The following is a 14,900-nucleotide window of genomic DNA, read 5'->3' on the forward strand; positions in this document are numbered from 1 at the left end:
CCTCCCTGCAATCTCAGTGGAGATGGCGCTGTTTCTCCCATCTGCATTTGTCTCCCCTCTCCCCTTAACTCCTCTCTCACCTTTGAAGGCTTCTCCACTGGTCGCTCTTCTCCAGGAGTTTCTTAAGGCTGGTCCCACAGTTGGGTTGGGTGACACTCCTTGGAGCCTTCCCAGGATGCAAGACACATGTGTATCCTTCTCTCAGGGACAAGGACACTGTGTGTCATAAATCGGTTCTCTGTTTCCTATTGTGAGGTCCTTGAGTTAAGAGGCCAGATTTGAGTCACACAATGCTTAGTGAAAATCTGTCCTATAAAGAGACAGTGTACTTATCTGTTTTTTAAAAATCATCACACTTTCTTTTTTTAACAGAGCCTGGCTGTATTCCCTTAAAAGTCTGAACCGAAATCAAAACCAAAATAAGCCAACTATCTGGGAGTACAGCTCAGTGTTAGAGAGCTTTCCTGGAACCCACAAGACCCTGAAATCATTGTCCAGCACGCCAAACAAACAAACAAACTAACTAATGAAACAAACAAGAACAAAAACAAGATGAACAGATCCACAGCAGAAATGTCCCAGGCTCACACACTTTTTTTTCCAAAAAAAACAAAAACAAAACATGTGTGTGTTTTATTTAAATTATAGATATACATAGATACACTCCTATTTTTCTAGAACTTTATATGTTATTAAGAACAGATGTTTTGATTCACATTCCTAATGCTGTCAAAAGATAGGTTTTTACTTTTATCAAATGCCCTTTTAGTGCCTCAGTTTACACTTGCAAGGTTAGATTAAGTAAAGACTGTGGCCATTGCCATGTCAAGGTACCACTTTGGTCCATGATGATGATGATGATGATGATGATGATGATGATGATGGTGGTGGTGGTGGTGGTGGTGGTGGTTGTGGTGGTGGTGATGATGATGATGATGGTGGTGGTGGTGGTTGTGGTGGTGATGATGATGATGATGATTATAACAGCAACAACACAGAGATTCTTCCCCTGAAAATCAAATCTGAAATCTAAATTTATCATGCTACATAACACTTCTTTTAGTTGACAACTCCTAACGATAAAAATTTACCTCATAAGTTGATTTCAAATAAAATGAAATAACCAGGTAAAATCAGGTGCCATCGGCCCTTCCTATGCACAGCTTCCTACTCCTTGGAGTCACTGTACTGAGAACCAAAAGCTTAAGACTTTATCAATTTCCACTAAGCAAGATTTGAAATATTCGTGTTGTCAAGGACCCTGCTGAGTCTCCATGAAACATGCCACAGTGAGGAATCCCTGCAGTGTCCCTGCCATTTCAGGGGCCCTCGGCTTCCCTCAAGCACTTGCATGGACATTGACCTGCAGCTTGTGCGTGCTTGTGCTGTGTAGCTGAAACTACGTGGGATAGTTGCATCTGCACGGAACGTGGGCAGCCCATTCTTCTTGCCATGATTCCCTTGACCGCGCATGCAGTCTAGAAATGCAGCACTCAGCGTACGACTTGTATTATGGACCATGAGTGGCCTATGGAAGACTGAAAAAGTACACAGCAGGAATTCACAAGTGACAAGTAGTATAAACACCACACTGTTTTGTAGGGTAGACTTAAACATCTATTGGCTTTTAGTACCCTGGCCATGGGACCAATATTTTAGTGTTACTAATGGACAATTTTATTTATATGCCACTTAACATCTTAACACTTTGAATGAACTGAGTACGCTCTGACACAATTTCACGTGTGCATTACGCAGCCTGGCCTCTTGCTGACTTCCCCCATCTCTCTGCCTCCCATCCTCCCCCCTTCCTCTCATCTTCCTCTCCCCTTCCTCTCCCCTTCCTCCCCCCTTCCTCCTTCCTTCCTCCCCCTTCCTCTCCACAACGCTCTCTGACATTTGTAACTGTTTTGCTTCTCATCCCACTGAATTAATAATTTTAGGAATACATTTTAACTTTGATAATAGTTTTAGAATCACAGAAAATCTGTGAAAACAATAGCATTTTCCTTATGCGCCTTCACTCAAATTTTTTCTCTGCTTTTGTTTTACATTATTAAACTACATTTCTCACCAAAATGGAGTCAAGATTGATTTGCTGTTACTATGCTAACCAAACTCTCTCAGCCATACATGAATTTCAGTAGTTCTTATAAGTAATACCATTTTTGTGTTCCAGAATCACATTCTAGACATAGTATGCCATTTCCTAGCCGTATCCTTTCAGTTTTAACTGGTGTGTGTGTTTGTGTGTGTTTGTGTGTGTATGTGTGCATGTGTGTCTGTGTGCGTATGTGTCTGTGTGTGTCTGTGTGTGTGTGTCTGTGTGTGTGGTGTCTCAATCTGTTTTTAGAGGGACAGCCTGCAATAAAGCCCTCACTCTGATTTTGGTGTGTCTCTCCTGGGAAGACTGAAATGATATATTTTGGGTAGAATGTCATTCAATCAGCAGCATGGATGGACACGGTCAATATGACTAACTACCGCTCAGATTGACCTTGACCACAGAGAATTTTCATATCTATCCCTGGTTTGATTCCTTTAATGATCATGAAAGGGATGAAGCTGTCACCTTCAGCTCCACTTCACAGTGAGGAACCTTGAGGCAGAAGAAGGTGCTTTGAAAGACTGGTTGCCCATGGCACTCTGACTACATCCTTGAAATTACATATAAAAGAACAGTAGCTGATATCTTACTGTGCTTTCCGGCGTCCTCGTGCTCCCATGGTTTTTCTGCAGTTAGGGTTCAATGACCCGTACTATGTTTTCTTTATACTGTAGTTGTAACCAGTTTTGGGGAAAAAAAAACACATCAGAATATCCAGTCAAGCAAGCAAATGTACGTGAACCATACAACTAAATATCTCCATTTAAATGCATGTTAAAAACTAAAGTTTATTTTTTTCAAGCTGTTATTTTTGTATCACTCAAATTTTTATGCATCCTAAGATTTATGGCCAGTTTTCAATCGAATTTAAAATTTTTTTTTTATATTAACAGGTGTTTTGCCTGCATGTGCGTCTGTGCTGTGTATCCAAAGAAGCCAGAAGAGGACATTGAAACCCCTGGAACTGGATTTACAGATGGTCATGAGCCGCCACGTGAGTGTTGGGAATCAAACCCTGTCCTCCAGAAGAGCAACCAGCGCTCCTAACCAGAGTCATCTTTAGTGGCCACTTTTTAAACCTAACACTAAAAGCAATTTAAAAGATAATTTCCTCAATGCTACAACACGTAACAGAGCTCCTCAATTTTGAATCACCGAGAAAGCATCTTGTTGATTATCTCATAGACGGTTCTAATTAAAACAATTATTGTTGTGATTATAAATATCATATATATTATCTATTGTTATTAAAAATTAATGCTTTCAGCCATTGAAAATAATGAGTATATTCAGCCCTTAATAGGAGCCAGGCTTTGTGCTAAATGATCTCACTCCATGGTCCAAAAGCTGTAAGTTAAATCTCACTAGTTCATTCTTTTTTACGGGAGTTGTTTATTTTAATTTTTATGTATGTAGGTGTTTTGCCTGCATGTGTGTCTATGTACCATGTGTATAAAGTGCCACTAGAGACCAGAAGAGGGGGTTGTATCTCCTGGAACTGGAGTTAGAGATGGTTGTCAGAGACTACATGGCATAGGTAACACTAACTTACTTCCCCAAGTCCTAAAGGCTAAGGGTCCCAGACCAAAGACTAAGGCCTGATGTGTTTGCTTTGCTTTCTTCTCAACTTGCAGAGAGAGCTACCTTCTTATTTTAATTAAATCTTATTTAACTCCGTGTTCTTTCTTTTGAAACTAATTCTTGTGGAATCCATGGCTCCCAATTTCATTTTTCCATCCCATCCCATCCCATCTCATCCTCATCCCAATGATGAGATTGGATTACTGGCTTGACTGCTGTGGCTCAGAGGCACTTATTGATGTTGTTGCTACCAAATTCAGGAGCTACTTATGATATTGTTTGGGAGGTGGGGCCCCTGTTAGGTGAGTTGGGTGCCCTGTCCAGTCACTTGACAAGGGAATTCCTCTGTTTTGCCCTCCTGCTTTCTGCAACTCGGTGATATCCTGTCCTATGCGTTTGAACATAGACTTGCTTGTTGGACCAACAACCCTCCCAGAGCCTGAGACTTCCCCAGCACCCAGAATTATAAGACACAATTTGACATTTGTATAAACTAATCAGTCTAAATATTTCGTTGTAGTAACATGGATGACTAAGGCAAGGTCATGTTCTACAGTTACCATCTTTCTGAAGACCTCATCCTTAAAACTGATGCAGAAGAAACCACAGATGGAGGATTAAAACTAGACCCTTGTTTCCTATTTTGTACAAAGACCTTATCATGAGGTCTGGGACTTTGATCTTATTATAGAAAATCCTACAAACATCTTAACATATAAGCCCAGGCAACTACTTTTTAAACTAGACACTAATAAATTAAATAACTGAAAAAAAAAACCATTGGCAAATGGTTAAGTCAAATTAAAAGTCATTGCACAACAGAAGAAACAATGTACAGAGAGTAAACGGACAACAGAATGAGAGAGACCCTGCCAGGTTCTCATTTAACACTGATTTTCCAGAATGTATATTTAAAAAACTGAAAATACTGAAAACACAAAGAATATGTCACCCAATATTTTAAAAGAAGTGCAACAGTAGAGCTGGCCCTAGATTTGAGAATGTGGCTTCAACTAGGGGGGAGAGAGGGGGAGAGAGAAAGAGAGAGAGAGAGAGAGAGAGAGATAGAGAGAGAGAGAGAGAGAGAGAGAGAGAGAGAGAGAGAGAGAGACAGAGACAGAGACAGAGACAGAGACAGACAGAGACAGAGACAGAGACATAGAGAGACAGAGAGACAGAGAATGAGACAGAGACAGACAGACAGACAGACAGACAGAGAGACAGAGACACACACACACATAGAGAGAGGAGAGAGAGAGAGAGAGAGAGAGAGAGAGAGAGAGATAGACAGACAGAGAGACAGACACACACACACAGAGAGAGAGAGACAGAGACACAGAGAGACAGAGACAGAGACAGAGACAGAGACAGAGAGACTCTCTTCCCCTCTGTTTTATACTTGTCACCTGGGAGAGTTGGTCAGGATGGGATCCTAAGAGTGTGAGAATTGGCCTGGCCCCTCACCTGCTGCAGCCCTTGCCCCTCACCTAGGCAACAAGGTAGAGTTGGCCTTGGTTGCAGGGTTTGCTGGTGAGTTTCCCCGAGGGAGGAAAGCAGGAGAAGTGGCAGGGTGCCCACCTCAGCTACCTCTCAGGCCCAGATCCAGGGCTTTGAATGGGTCCACCCCAATATCTACCACACTGATGAAAGATCCGGCGCCCCAGATTCAAAACTACAGAATCTCTAGGATGCAGGGCAGCAGCAGGGTATCCAAGAGGCATTTCTGTGAGGGTTCCAATATTGACAGAGCAGCAGAGCCTAGAGAGGCCTCGTACCACGCCAACTAGTCATTGCAATGAACATTTGCAAGCAAAGAAGTGTGGACAAAGAGTATACTGTGGGACACACTGTGACACACTACAGCGTCCACAGTGAGAAGACTTCTCTGTTGTGGGGGGAAGGTTGCAGGGGTGGAGGTTGCAGTATGAGTGGAGGGAGAGATGAGTGGGATTTAGGGTGCATGGTGTGAAATTTACAAAGAACCAACAAAAAGGTTTTACAAAGTGCAAAAGGCCAGTGAATTCATGAAAAAAAAAAAAGATGTTCAATATCATTAGTCATCTGGGAAAGGGGAATTAAAATTACATAATAATCCCATCTCATTTCGGTCATAATAGTTATCATGGAGAGAGTAAAAAATAAATAAGGAATGCTGGCAAGGATACACTGTTCATAGGCTTGTTAACTACTTCAGCCTTTATGTAAATCCATATGGTGGTTTCTCAAGATTCTCAAAGGAGAGTGGAGCCCAGCTTTACCACTTCTGAGTATGTGCACGAAGGTACCAAATGCATCATGTGATGGAAACACCCACAGACAGATGGATAAAAGAGGGACACGCTATACACGCTACAAGGACATTTTCAGGAGAAAGCATGGAACTGGAGATCTTTGTAAGGCTGCCTCAGGGCAGTCATCGTAAGTTTCCTCTCATGTGTCGGATGTGAAAATGACAGCATGTCGGTAGGGTGAGGACTATTAAGGAAGAGCAAAGTGGTCAGGGGGAAGGTGTGATGGGTCTAAGGGAGAGTAATGGAGTGTGTCCTCTAGTAGTGTACAGATGTCTGAAAGCATCACACTGGAAACTATTGCTGTTTGTAATTGTTATACACTAAGGCAGTGCAGGACAAGGACAACGGGGACTTATTTCTAAATATAGCCATCTTCTGAGACTCTGGGGTTAGGATTTAAATATAGCATGGGAGGGAGCACTATCTGCCTATAACCTATCCGGGGTTCAAATTCAGCCAGATGGATCTGAAGGCTAATTAAACCCCTCTGCTGGTCTAGGAGGTGTGTCTCACTAGAGCAGCAGAAACTCCGGGGCCATTTTACTATTACTTATTACAGAAGATGGGGCAGGAGTTTGGCCAAATGTTGGTTTTGCTTCACACGACAGAATGAGATATTAAACTCCTATGCTCAGAGAAACATCATGTGTTGGTTTTAATTTTTTTTTTTTTTTTAATTTTTTTTCCCCCCACAAGAAGCTAGCCTTAGAAGAAAATTCAGTGATGAATGGCATGTAGGCTTTGCATGCTATTCATTCGACCCTTTTTACAATCCCATTTGTTTATTTAGCAAACTATTTGCTACGTGCCTACATTCTGGGAATTTTTCTAAGCACTTTTAAAAAAAAACTAAGCAGTTTAATGCTAACCATAGACAAGAAGATACCATCACAACTCCAGTGAAGTGACTGACGACAAGCACATCACTTAAGATGGAGAATCCACCTATTGATAATTACATTTGCTTTTTTGTTTGTTTGGTTTGGTTTGGTTTTTTTGGAAAACAATCACTAAGCTTAATTGTAAGCTTCCCACTTCTCCTCTATCATGACCTTCCTGGGAGAGGTGCAGTTCTGTCTTGTGTTTAAGCCACACATTTTGAGATAGTAAATAAGTCTGTGAGTTTGTTGTCCTAATTTGTGAACCAGAAACCAAGACATTACCTTTAAAGTGCTAGAAAAAGTTTGTAAACCCAGAAGAACACAATAGAAGTGATGCTGAAAAGCACAGGATCTCAGGAAAGGGATCCCAAGAATTTTCAGATGGACACAACACGGGTTGAACCGTTAAAGTGGAAAAACCTGAGAAAACAAGTAAGCCCGAGACAGCAAAGGTGTCCGGCTCCTCCCCTGAAGACACTGGACAAGCTGACACTGTATACGCAGCAAGGGCAGACGGCAGTCGCAGTTGGTTTCCTCAACAGCAGTATCAGGAGAAGAGTGGAAACGGCTGCCGATCGTCTCTGCCTCCTTCCTCAAGGCTGCCGTCAGTGATTCCCTCAAACTAACAGGAGCAGTTCTCTAAAGGAAGGGGCAGGAGACAGATCTTCAGTTAGGTCAAGCTGTGGAGGACACTGAACAGAAGTGCCACCGTGGGTAGGTGCAGATAGACGGTCTCTGAAGCCACAGCTGGTGGTGGATGGTACAAAGGAGAAGTATGACTTGAATCACAGCCACGAAGCAGCCACTCTAGCCACTGCTACCTGCTCCTCCTCACTGCACGCTGAAAGGGAATGGGTCTGACAAGTGTTCCATGCCTGTCTGTCTGCAACTACAGTTCATGCAATGGACAACAAGCAAATGGGACACACACACACACACACACACACACACACACCATACATATATGTGTATATATGTATGTATATGTATATATGTGTGTATATGTATATATGTGTATATCCCATATATACCTAACCCTAGCCCTAACCCTAACATATATATACATATATATGCATATATATGTATATGTATATGTATATATGTGTATATCCCATAGATATATGTATATTTCCCACATATATCACAATCTTAAACCACACATGCACACACACACGCATACACACACACACACACACACACACACACACACACACACACATCTTTGTTATTGATGTGATAAAACACCTGACAGAATGTAACTTAACGAAGAAAAAAAAATCCCCCATACAATTTGGGGGAAACTACAGTCTATCAAGTTGGGGGAATCTGGCAGAAGAACAAGAGCTGGTTGCCAGGAAACAGAGAGGAAGGCCAGTGCTCAGCTATTCTTTTCTCTTTCCTGTCTGTTCAGTCCTGGATTACAGCCTATGGGATGGTGTTGCCTAGAATTAGAATAAGTCTTCCCTCTTTTGTTAAGCTGCTGTGAAATTGTCCTAACAAATACACTCAAAGGTGTTTTTCCCAGATGACTCTAAATCCAATTAAGTTGATGGTAAAAATTTGGCTATCACAGCTTATTTTATCCTATAGTAGCTCAGACACAGATTTTCAAATTTGAAAAGAATGTGAGCGTCTTTAGTCGTTTAAGAACACAAAACACTGATGGTGAAACATGGACTTGAGTAATGTGGGCAATCGAAAGAAATAAGTCTGAAGGAGAGAATTATTTAAAAGCTTCAAATTATATTATTAAAGATAGTTTAAAGGGTACTAGCATACACCAAGCAAGAACAAGCCAGTGCAAAAAAAAAAAAAAAAAGATATCAATTCACAACTATATAGCTTTTTTCACAATTTGAAATAACTTAACAAAATTCACTGCTGAAGCCTAATAACAATCTAAAGACAAGGGTAAATAGACATGTGGGCGATTTGGTAACCTCTGGGTAGAAATGTAACCTTGGTACCCCCACTGTAAGTGCACAGATGCCAGGTTGAAGGCGGCCATGAGTCAGGGATACCTGTATTACGGCAAGTATTTTTGCTAGCATGTAAACACAGATATGAACAATTCTACATGTGTCCATCAACATATCTTCCATCTTCCATTCCACTACTGCTCGAACAGCTCTGCCCAGCATCCCATGGTGGAGGACCAGGAAAGCTGCGTTAAAGCACTCATTCTGTAAGGATGGCCAGTGACTGAAAGGAGGTCAACCGGTAGCGTACACAGTGGCTGCTGCCATGACTAGGAGAGTTACTCTCTCATCAGCATAATAAGATAGCATGAGCAACGTAAGGGAGGAATGGTGTGTTTTGTCTCGTGGCTTCAGGATCATTAGCACTGCTTGACTGACTTCAGTCATCTAGGCCCGTGGTGAGGATGTCATGATGAGAGCAGAGGAAAGTAGGTTCGTGTCACTCATCTCATAGATGCCAGGAAACAGACGGTGGGATGTCTGGAGACATGGCATACCTTCAAAAATCTCACGCCCTGTGACATTTCTTAAAATCAGGCCCAAGTTTCTGCCAGCTCCACTAACCTTCCAATGGTCAACCCAGTCAAGAGTCCGTGCAGGAAATCAATCCATCCTTTAACTCAGATCACTTGCATTGACTCAGTTCTCAACCGTACCATCAACTAGAGACCAGGCCTTCAACACATGAGCCTCTAGGGAATGCTCCTGCACACAACCCATAACTCCTGTCATGGAGAGTTAAAAGGAAGTTGATCGTTTGCCTTTCCAACTTGAAACATTTGGCTGGAAACCAACAAGGTCAGAGTTGCTGGGCAGAGATCCACACACTGCAACTCTGAGATCACTGATCCCGCTCAAATCCACAGTCGGCTTCCAGCTCTCATCACCTGTGCCTGGTTCTCAGGGAGTTTATCGCCTCTTTAGACCACGCGTTCCCTCCAGCATCTACTCCTTTTACTTGAACTTGGGTTACTTCCTTGCAACCCAAATCACAGGGTTTTTAAAAAGGAAGCCTGAGAAAGAATGGTATTCACTTTGCATTCAGAAAGCCATTCTGCTTATGGCTACAGGGGAGCTAATGGAGGGGTGGTGGTTGCATTTTGTAGATAACCCCAGCTCATACCAAAAGGACGCGATATCAACACACTATTTGTCAAGCAGTGTGGACATTTTAAATTGCTTAATGCTTTTATGCGCTCACAAATCTATATACATTGCTGAAGGCTCCCCACATTATTCTCAGAGTTTCATCTCTATTTAGAAGGATGTAGAAGAAAGGGAAGAGAATTTTTAAAGTGTCATTAATGACAATTTTGTCTTTCGGACCCAGACAAAGGACTGCACTCAACTCAAACCTTCAAATCAGAAACAAAAAAAACAAAAACAAAAAAAATGTTTACAAGACCTTGGATACATGTCCCTTGTTGTATGTCCCTTTCCAGAAAGAGGACAGAGAATTCCCTGCCAATAAGAGACCAGAGGTGTCTTTGTCAGGCACACCTTCGCATCCTCCTCCTGAAAACAAAGAAAACATCACACCAGAGAAGGCCAATTGGGTGTCCCCTCAGATTGGGATACAAACAGTGTCTCTTTACACTCAGATGCGAAGACAGTAAAATCTAGTTATTCAAGCCACAAAAGACCAAACACTGCCCCATCCAAGGCAGCCAATCATGACACTAACCCACAGCATCCAATCTAAAGGCCCATGGTCTTTAAGGCCCAAGATCACCTACATCAAGCCCAGATGCTTCCTCGCAAGTTGTTCCTGATATTTAAAAACTTTTCTAACACTCTTTCTGATCTCGTCTAATTTCCATGGAGTGTCTTTCTCTGGGAAACCCTAGTAAATCCAATTTATTTGGCTCCAGGGGAATTAGCTTTGGTTTCTGCTGAAGGGTGTGACTGGCCTTAGGAATGCTGTGGCTATCTCCTCCCCATCCCCCTTTCTGATTTCCCTAGTCTCAATCACTAATGAGCAGGAACTTCCTTACTGCTGGCAATGATCTCCACGTTTTCCCTCTATGGCCCAATGCATCCTTTATATGGGTCTCTGACAATGTGCCCTGTAGACTTTTCTTCCCATGTTTCTTCTGTGGACAAGAGAGCACTCCTGCATCACAGTACCTTGACTATCATCTAAACTGTCTCTGTAACCAAGCAAAGGGGGAGTTAGCCTCTCAGAGCTTTGAAGGCCCTAGGTAAATCTGGCAAGATTTCAGTAACTAAGTTTACTTAATAGTTTTTACAATTGCCTCCTAGGTGCATAACCTTTCAATGCACAAAGCATGTAACTTTTTCCACATATATTTCACTGAGATGTTGACTCTGTTTAAAAGCAAAAACAAACAAACAAAACAAAACAAACAACAACAGCAACAAAAAAAAAACCTTGCAAAATAAAAATAAAAATAAAAGGCTAGAGGACATCAAACAAGGAAACAAAAGTCAGGCAGGGCTTTGAAGCCTTGACTTCAGTTTCTTCTTTGGCTTTGATGCTGGAGATTTAACTCAGGGCTCTAGAAATTTAACTCACAGCTCTACATCTCAAGAGGTCTAGATCCCAAACCTCTACCTCACTTACCCACAATGTTTACCTCCTCCTCCTCCTCTCTCTCCTTCCCCGATGCTCTCCCGCATTGCCCCCCCCCATGCTAGATAAATGCACCGAGACTAAGGAGACTAAGATAAAGCCACAGCCTTTCTTTAAATCTTTTCGAATTATGGTTTCACACTGTAGCTCAGACTGGCCTCAAATTCGCAGCAATCCCCCAGCCTCCACCTCCGGGAGACCAGGAGTCGCCAACTAAAGAATAAGTACACCAGCTCTACTACCCATGCACTGAAGGAGATGCTGGGAAAGGCCAGATTGTCTGTCTGTCTCTGTTCTCAGGGAAGTTTCAATTCTTTAAACTGGAGCGGGGAGAGCAGGGGAGGGGGTACGGTGGGGGAGCGGAGGAAGGACACTTCAGTTCTAAAATTGCTTGCACAGCAGATTCTTTGGTTCTCCTGAGTCCCAGCTTTGAGTCATCAAGAGAGCCAGTTGTGCTCCTCTGAAATGTGGGAGCGATCAAGAGAACACTTGGGTAAAAAGCAAAGAAAGGAAGCGTTCTGCCCCTTCCCCCTTGCAGCCAAGCAGCACCTTGGCCATCAGCTCACCTCCATCCACCTCCTTGGAGCGGGTAGAGGGTTTTCTTATAGACTCCCTGGAGTCCTGGGGGCGGGGAAGAGGGCAGGGATGGAGGCTGGCCCCCAGCCTCCACAGGAGGATGGGCAGCGCTGCAGAATAACACCCGAGGGAGACTGGGTGGTGCAGTCCCAGATGCCTGCAGAGCCCAGCAGCCAGGAGAAGCTGGCTTTGGACCCGGGTCTTTGAAGAGTTCTCTGGAAGTTGGAGGGGCGGGGCGAGCGGCGCTCTCCTGTCCTACTGGAGTCCTGCGCGCGGGAGTGTGAAGAGGAACTCGGCTCCTCAGTAGCATTCCCAGTGCTGTCCTGTTCCTATTCGGCTCAGAGTGCTGCCCACGGGGTCGGCGGTGCGACGCAGGCGCCAGGATGGCGGACCGCACAGGCCGAATGGAGGGGCTGGTCTTGCTCAAGGACCTGGTTCCCAGGCTGCTGTTCATATTGCACTCTCTGGTCGCCGTCTGGCGAGTGACCTGGGTGAAGAAAGAGCACCCTTACTGGCTGCTAGCCCTGCTCAATGTCTTGCTGGTCCTGGAGATGGTGCTCACCCTCAAGTTCAAGCGCGGCAGAGGCTACAAATGGTGAGAGCGTGCTCTGGGAAGGGAGGGTGCACAGGGTCCTAAGCATTGTTCGTCCTGGTGCTGGCAGGCAGCACCAAAGACCTTGTCCCCCGCCCCCTCCCCCTTTAGTCCGTGGTTTCCTCTCCCGGATTCTGGCCCGTTTGGTTTTCCACGGAGCTTGGCCGGGACATGGGATGCGGGTGCATCTTTCAGGCACACCAGTGGTACCTTGGGTCCCAGCGCTGCGCTGGGAAGGCTGGAGCTCAGATGGATAAACATGCACTTGGCTGACCAGCTACGACTATTCACTAGAGAAGCGAAGCTGGTCGCTGGGTGCCCTGTTTTCTAAGTTGGAACAGGAAACCTAGACTGCCTAGTCCTGGATGTACGCGCAAGAGTGAGGGGTGCCTTGCTAGCCATCTGCGATCCTTCCAGAGGTGACTGCTCCCCAAAGTGTCCACTGTCTAGTGGCTCCCTGGATTCCTCCCCTTCCCCCTCCCCTGCCTTTGGTTTTAGCCCCTTCCCTTCCTGGCAGCCCAGGCTGTGCTCCGCGATTTTAGCCACTTCCAATTTCTTCCAACCCCAAAGGTCCTTGGCTCTCCGCTGTGGAACAAGTTTCAGGTGTCTGGGTTTGGTGGCTTGGGCGCTTGGCAGCCTCCCTACACTGCACAGGATAGAGACACTGGAGGAGGGGACCAGCAGGTGGTGGTTTTGTCTTAACCTCAGTAGTGAAACTCAGGTTCTGCTGAAGGCTGCAATTCCTCCTGTACACCTAAGGGAAGTGGACGGGCTGACAGGAAGATTGCCTGGCCATTTGCAAAGAGCACCCCTAGCTGCCCACCTTTACCTTCCAGGGAAGTTCTATCTCTCAAACTTCCAAATGAGGTCTTTTGCCACAAGGAAGGAGAAGGTAGTATTAGTTCATTTACTAAAAGGCATGTACTTTGCTGTTGTAGTAGCCGTCATGTTCAGGGACAGAGAAGACTTTCCACAACAGAGTGCGGAAAGGTTGTATATTTCATAGTCACCATGGGAAAAAAATGGGCTACCTTTAAAGACGATGTGAACACAACTTAAAAGCCCTGCTTTAAAAAAAATCTAGAATCATCAATACTAAAGTCCTTGGAGGCCTTGGGATAGCTAGCAGAGCACGGATGGGCATGGAGCTTCCCAGCATCCCTCCCACCAACAGTTTACTAAGCTTGAGGCATTTGTGGCCGTTTCTAATCTGACTTCTTGGTATCACAAAGAAAAATGCTATTCCCTTCCCAAAAGAAGACCTCCTGGAAAAGAAGAGAAACAAAAGGGGGAGAAAGTGTAAGATCACCCCACACATCCTGTAATAGGTAAATCTGACAATTTTTTTTTTACTGCACACTCGTAATACAGTAGAGCAGGCATATCTTCTGTCCCAGGAGAAAGTCTGAGGCCCCCCAAAAAACTTTCCTGACACCAATCATGAGCGCTTGTGGAACAAATGTCAACCTCAGACTCAGAGAAGAGCCAGCTCTGCAAAACCTGAAGTAACCCCTTTGTCCCCAAGAGTAGGGCCAAAGCCATTCTGGATTGGTGCAACATTAGTCTCTTGTGTGTATGGTGACTGCTGAGTCAGGCTGTCGTGGCACTTATACATCCAAGAAGGGAAAAAATCATCTGGACAAAAAGTACGAGTGTCCATGAATCAGGTTACTGGGTAGGCGGGAGCCACACTGGCAATGAGGAGTTGAAGTTAAAATGGAGTAGATAGTGAGCATTCCTTCTTACTTCCTGTGTGACCTCAAGGGAGTTACTTGGTGTCTGTAGGCTTCAGCTTCAGATCTGCAAATATGTACTTCACAGATTGTTGAAGAGTTATGTGAACATATATATATATATATATATATATATACATATATATAATATGTATATATATATATAATATGTTGATGGTTAATGGATCTTAAGAGGCTTCCTTTATATCCTGACTTGTTCATTTCTTTCATATTAGAATATTATATATTAAAGTATCAGCTAGACACAGCTTATTCTTGTGTAATAAAAAGAACTTTCAAGGGGTGACTGTTGGTTTGGAGTACAAAAATGGTGGGGAAAAAAAAATCTTCTGTTTTAAACTATAGACCTGTGCCATGTGTTGTGTATCTGAGCACTGGCTCGAGAGACAGTCCGCTGGCTTGATAGCCATCCTGACTAATATTTGAAAGCAAGCAGAAGGAAAAGTGGATACATCTGGCTTATGATAAAAGCTTAGGGACGAATGATGTCTGCAGAGCGATGCCGATGAGCTTCTCTTAGTCCCACCCAATACGCGCGCTACACTT

At 43.9% G+C, this 14,900-nt stretch overlaps 1 protein-coding gene and 1 long non-coding RNA gene across 3 annotated transcripts in view; one reads left to right on the plus strand and one right to left on the minus strand.

The window, feature by feature from the left end:
* The window catches only part of LOC311581250, a 15,907-nt gene extending 3,800 nt beyond the window's left edge, over positions 1-12,107 (minus strand). Inside the window, exons 1-5 of one of the 2 annotated variants that reach the window (XR_014773713.1) lie at positions 11,999-12,107; positions 10,245-10,354; positions 2,698-2,775; positions 835-1,009; positions 81-258 (exon numbers count right to left, since the gene is read on the minus strand). This is a non-coding gene — a long non-coding RNA (uncharacterized lncRNA). Of the gene's footprint in view, positions 1-80; positions 1,010-2,697; positions 2,776-10,244; positions 10,355-11,998 lie in introns of both variants that reach the window. The other variant, XR_014773714.1, reaches the window with a different exon arrangement.
* Positions 12,108-12,139: 32 nt separating this feature from the next.
* TMEM26 (transmembrane protein 26) overlaps positions 12,140-14,900 on the plus strand; it is a 48,800-nt gene continuing 46,039 nt past the window's right edge. The window contains exon 1 of the mRNA XM_084753350.1: positions 12,140-12,603. Within this exon, the coding sequence (XP_084609476.1) occupies positions 12,392-12,603 (212 nt within the window). The 5' untranslated portion in view covers positions 12,140-12,391. The remainder of the gene's footprint in view (positions 12,604-14,900) is intronic.

Source organism: Acomys minous (assembly GCF_964271855.1).
Source record: "Acomys minous genome assembly, chromosome: 13".
NCBI classification, from domain to species: domain Eukaryota; kingdom Metazoa; phylum Chordata; class Mammalia; order Rodentia; family Muridae; genus Acomys; species Acomys minous.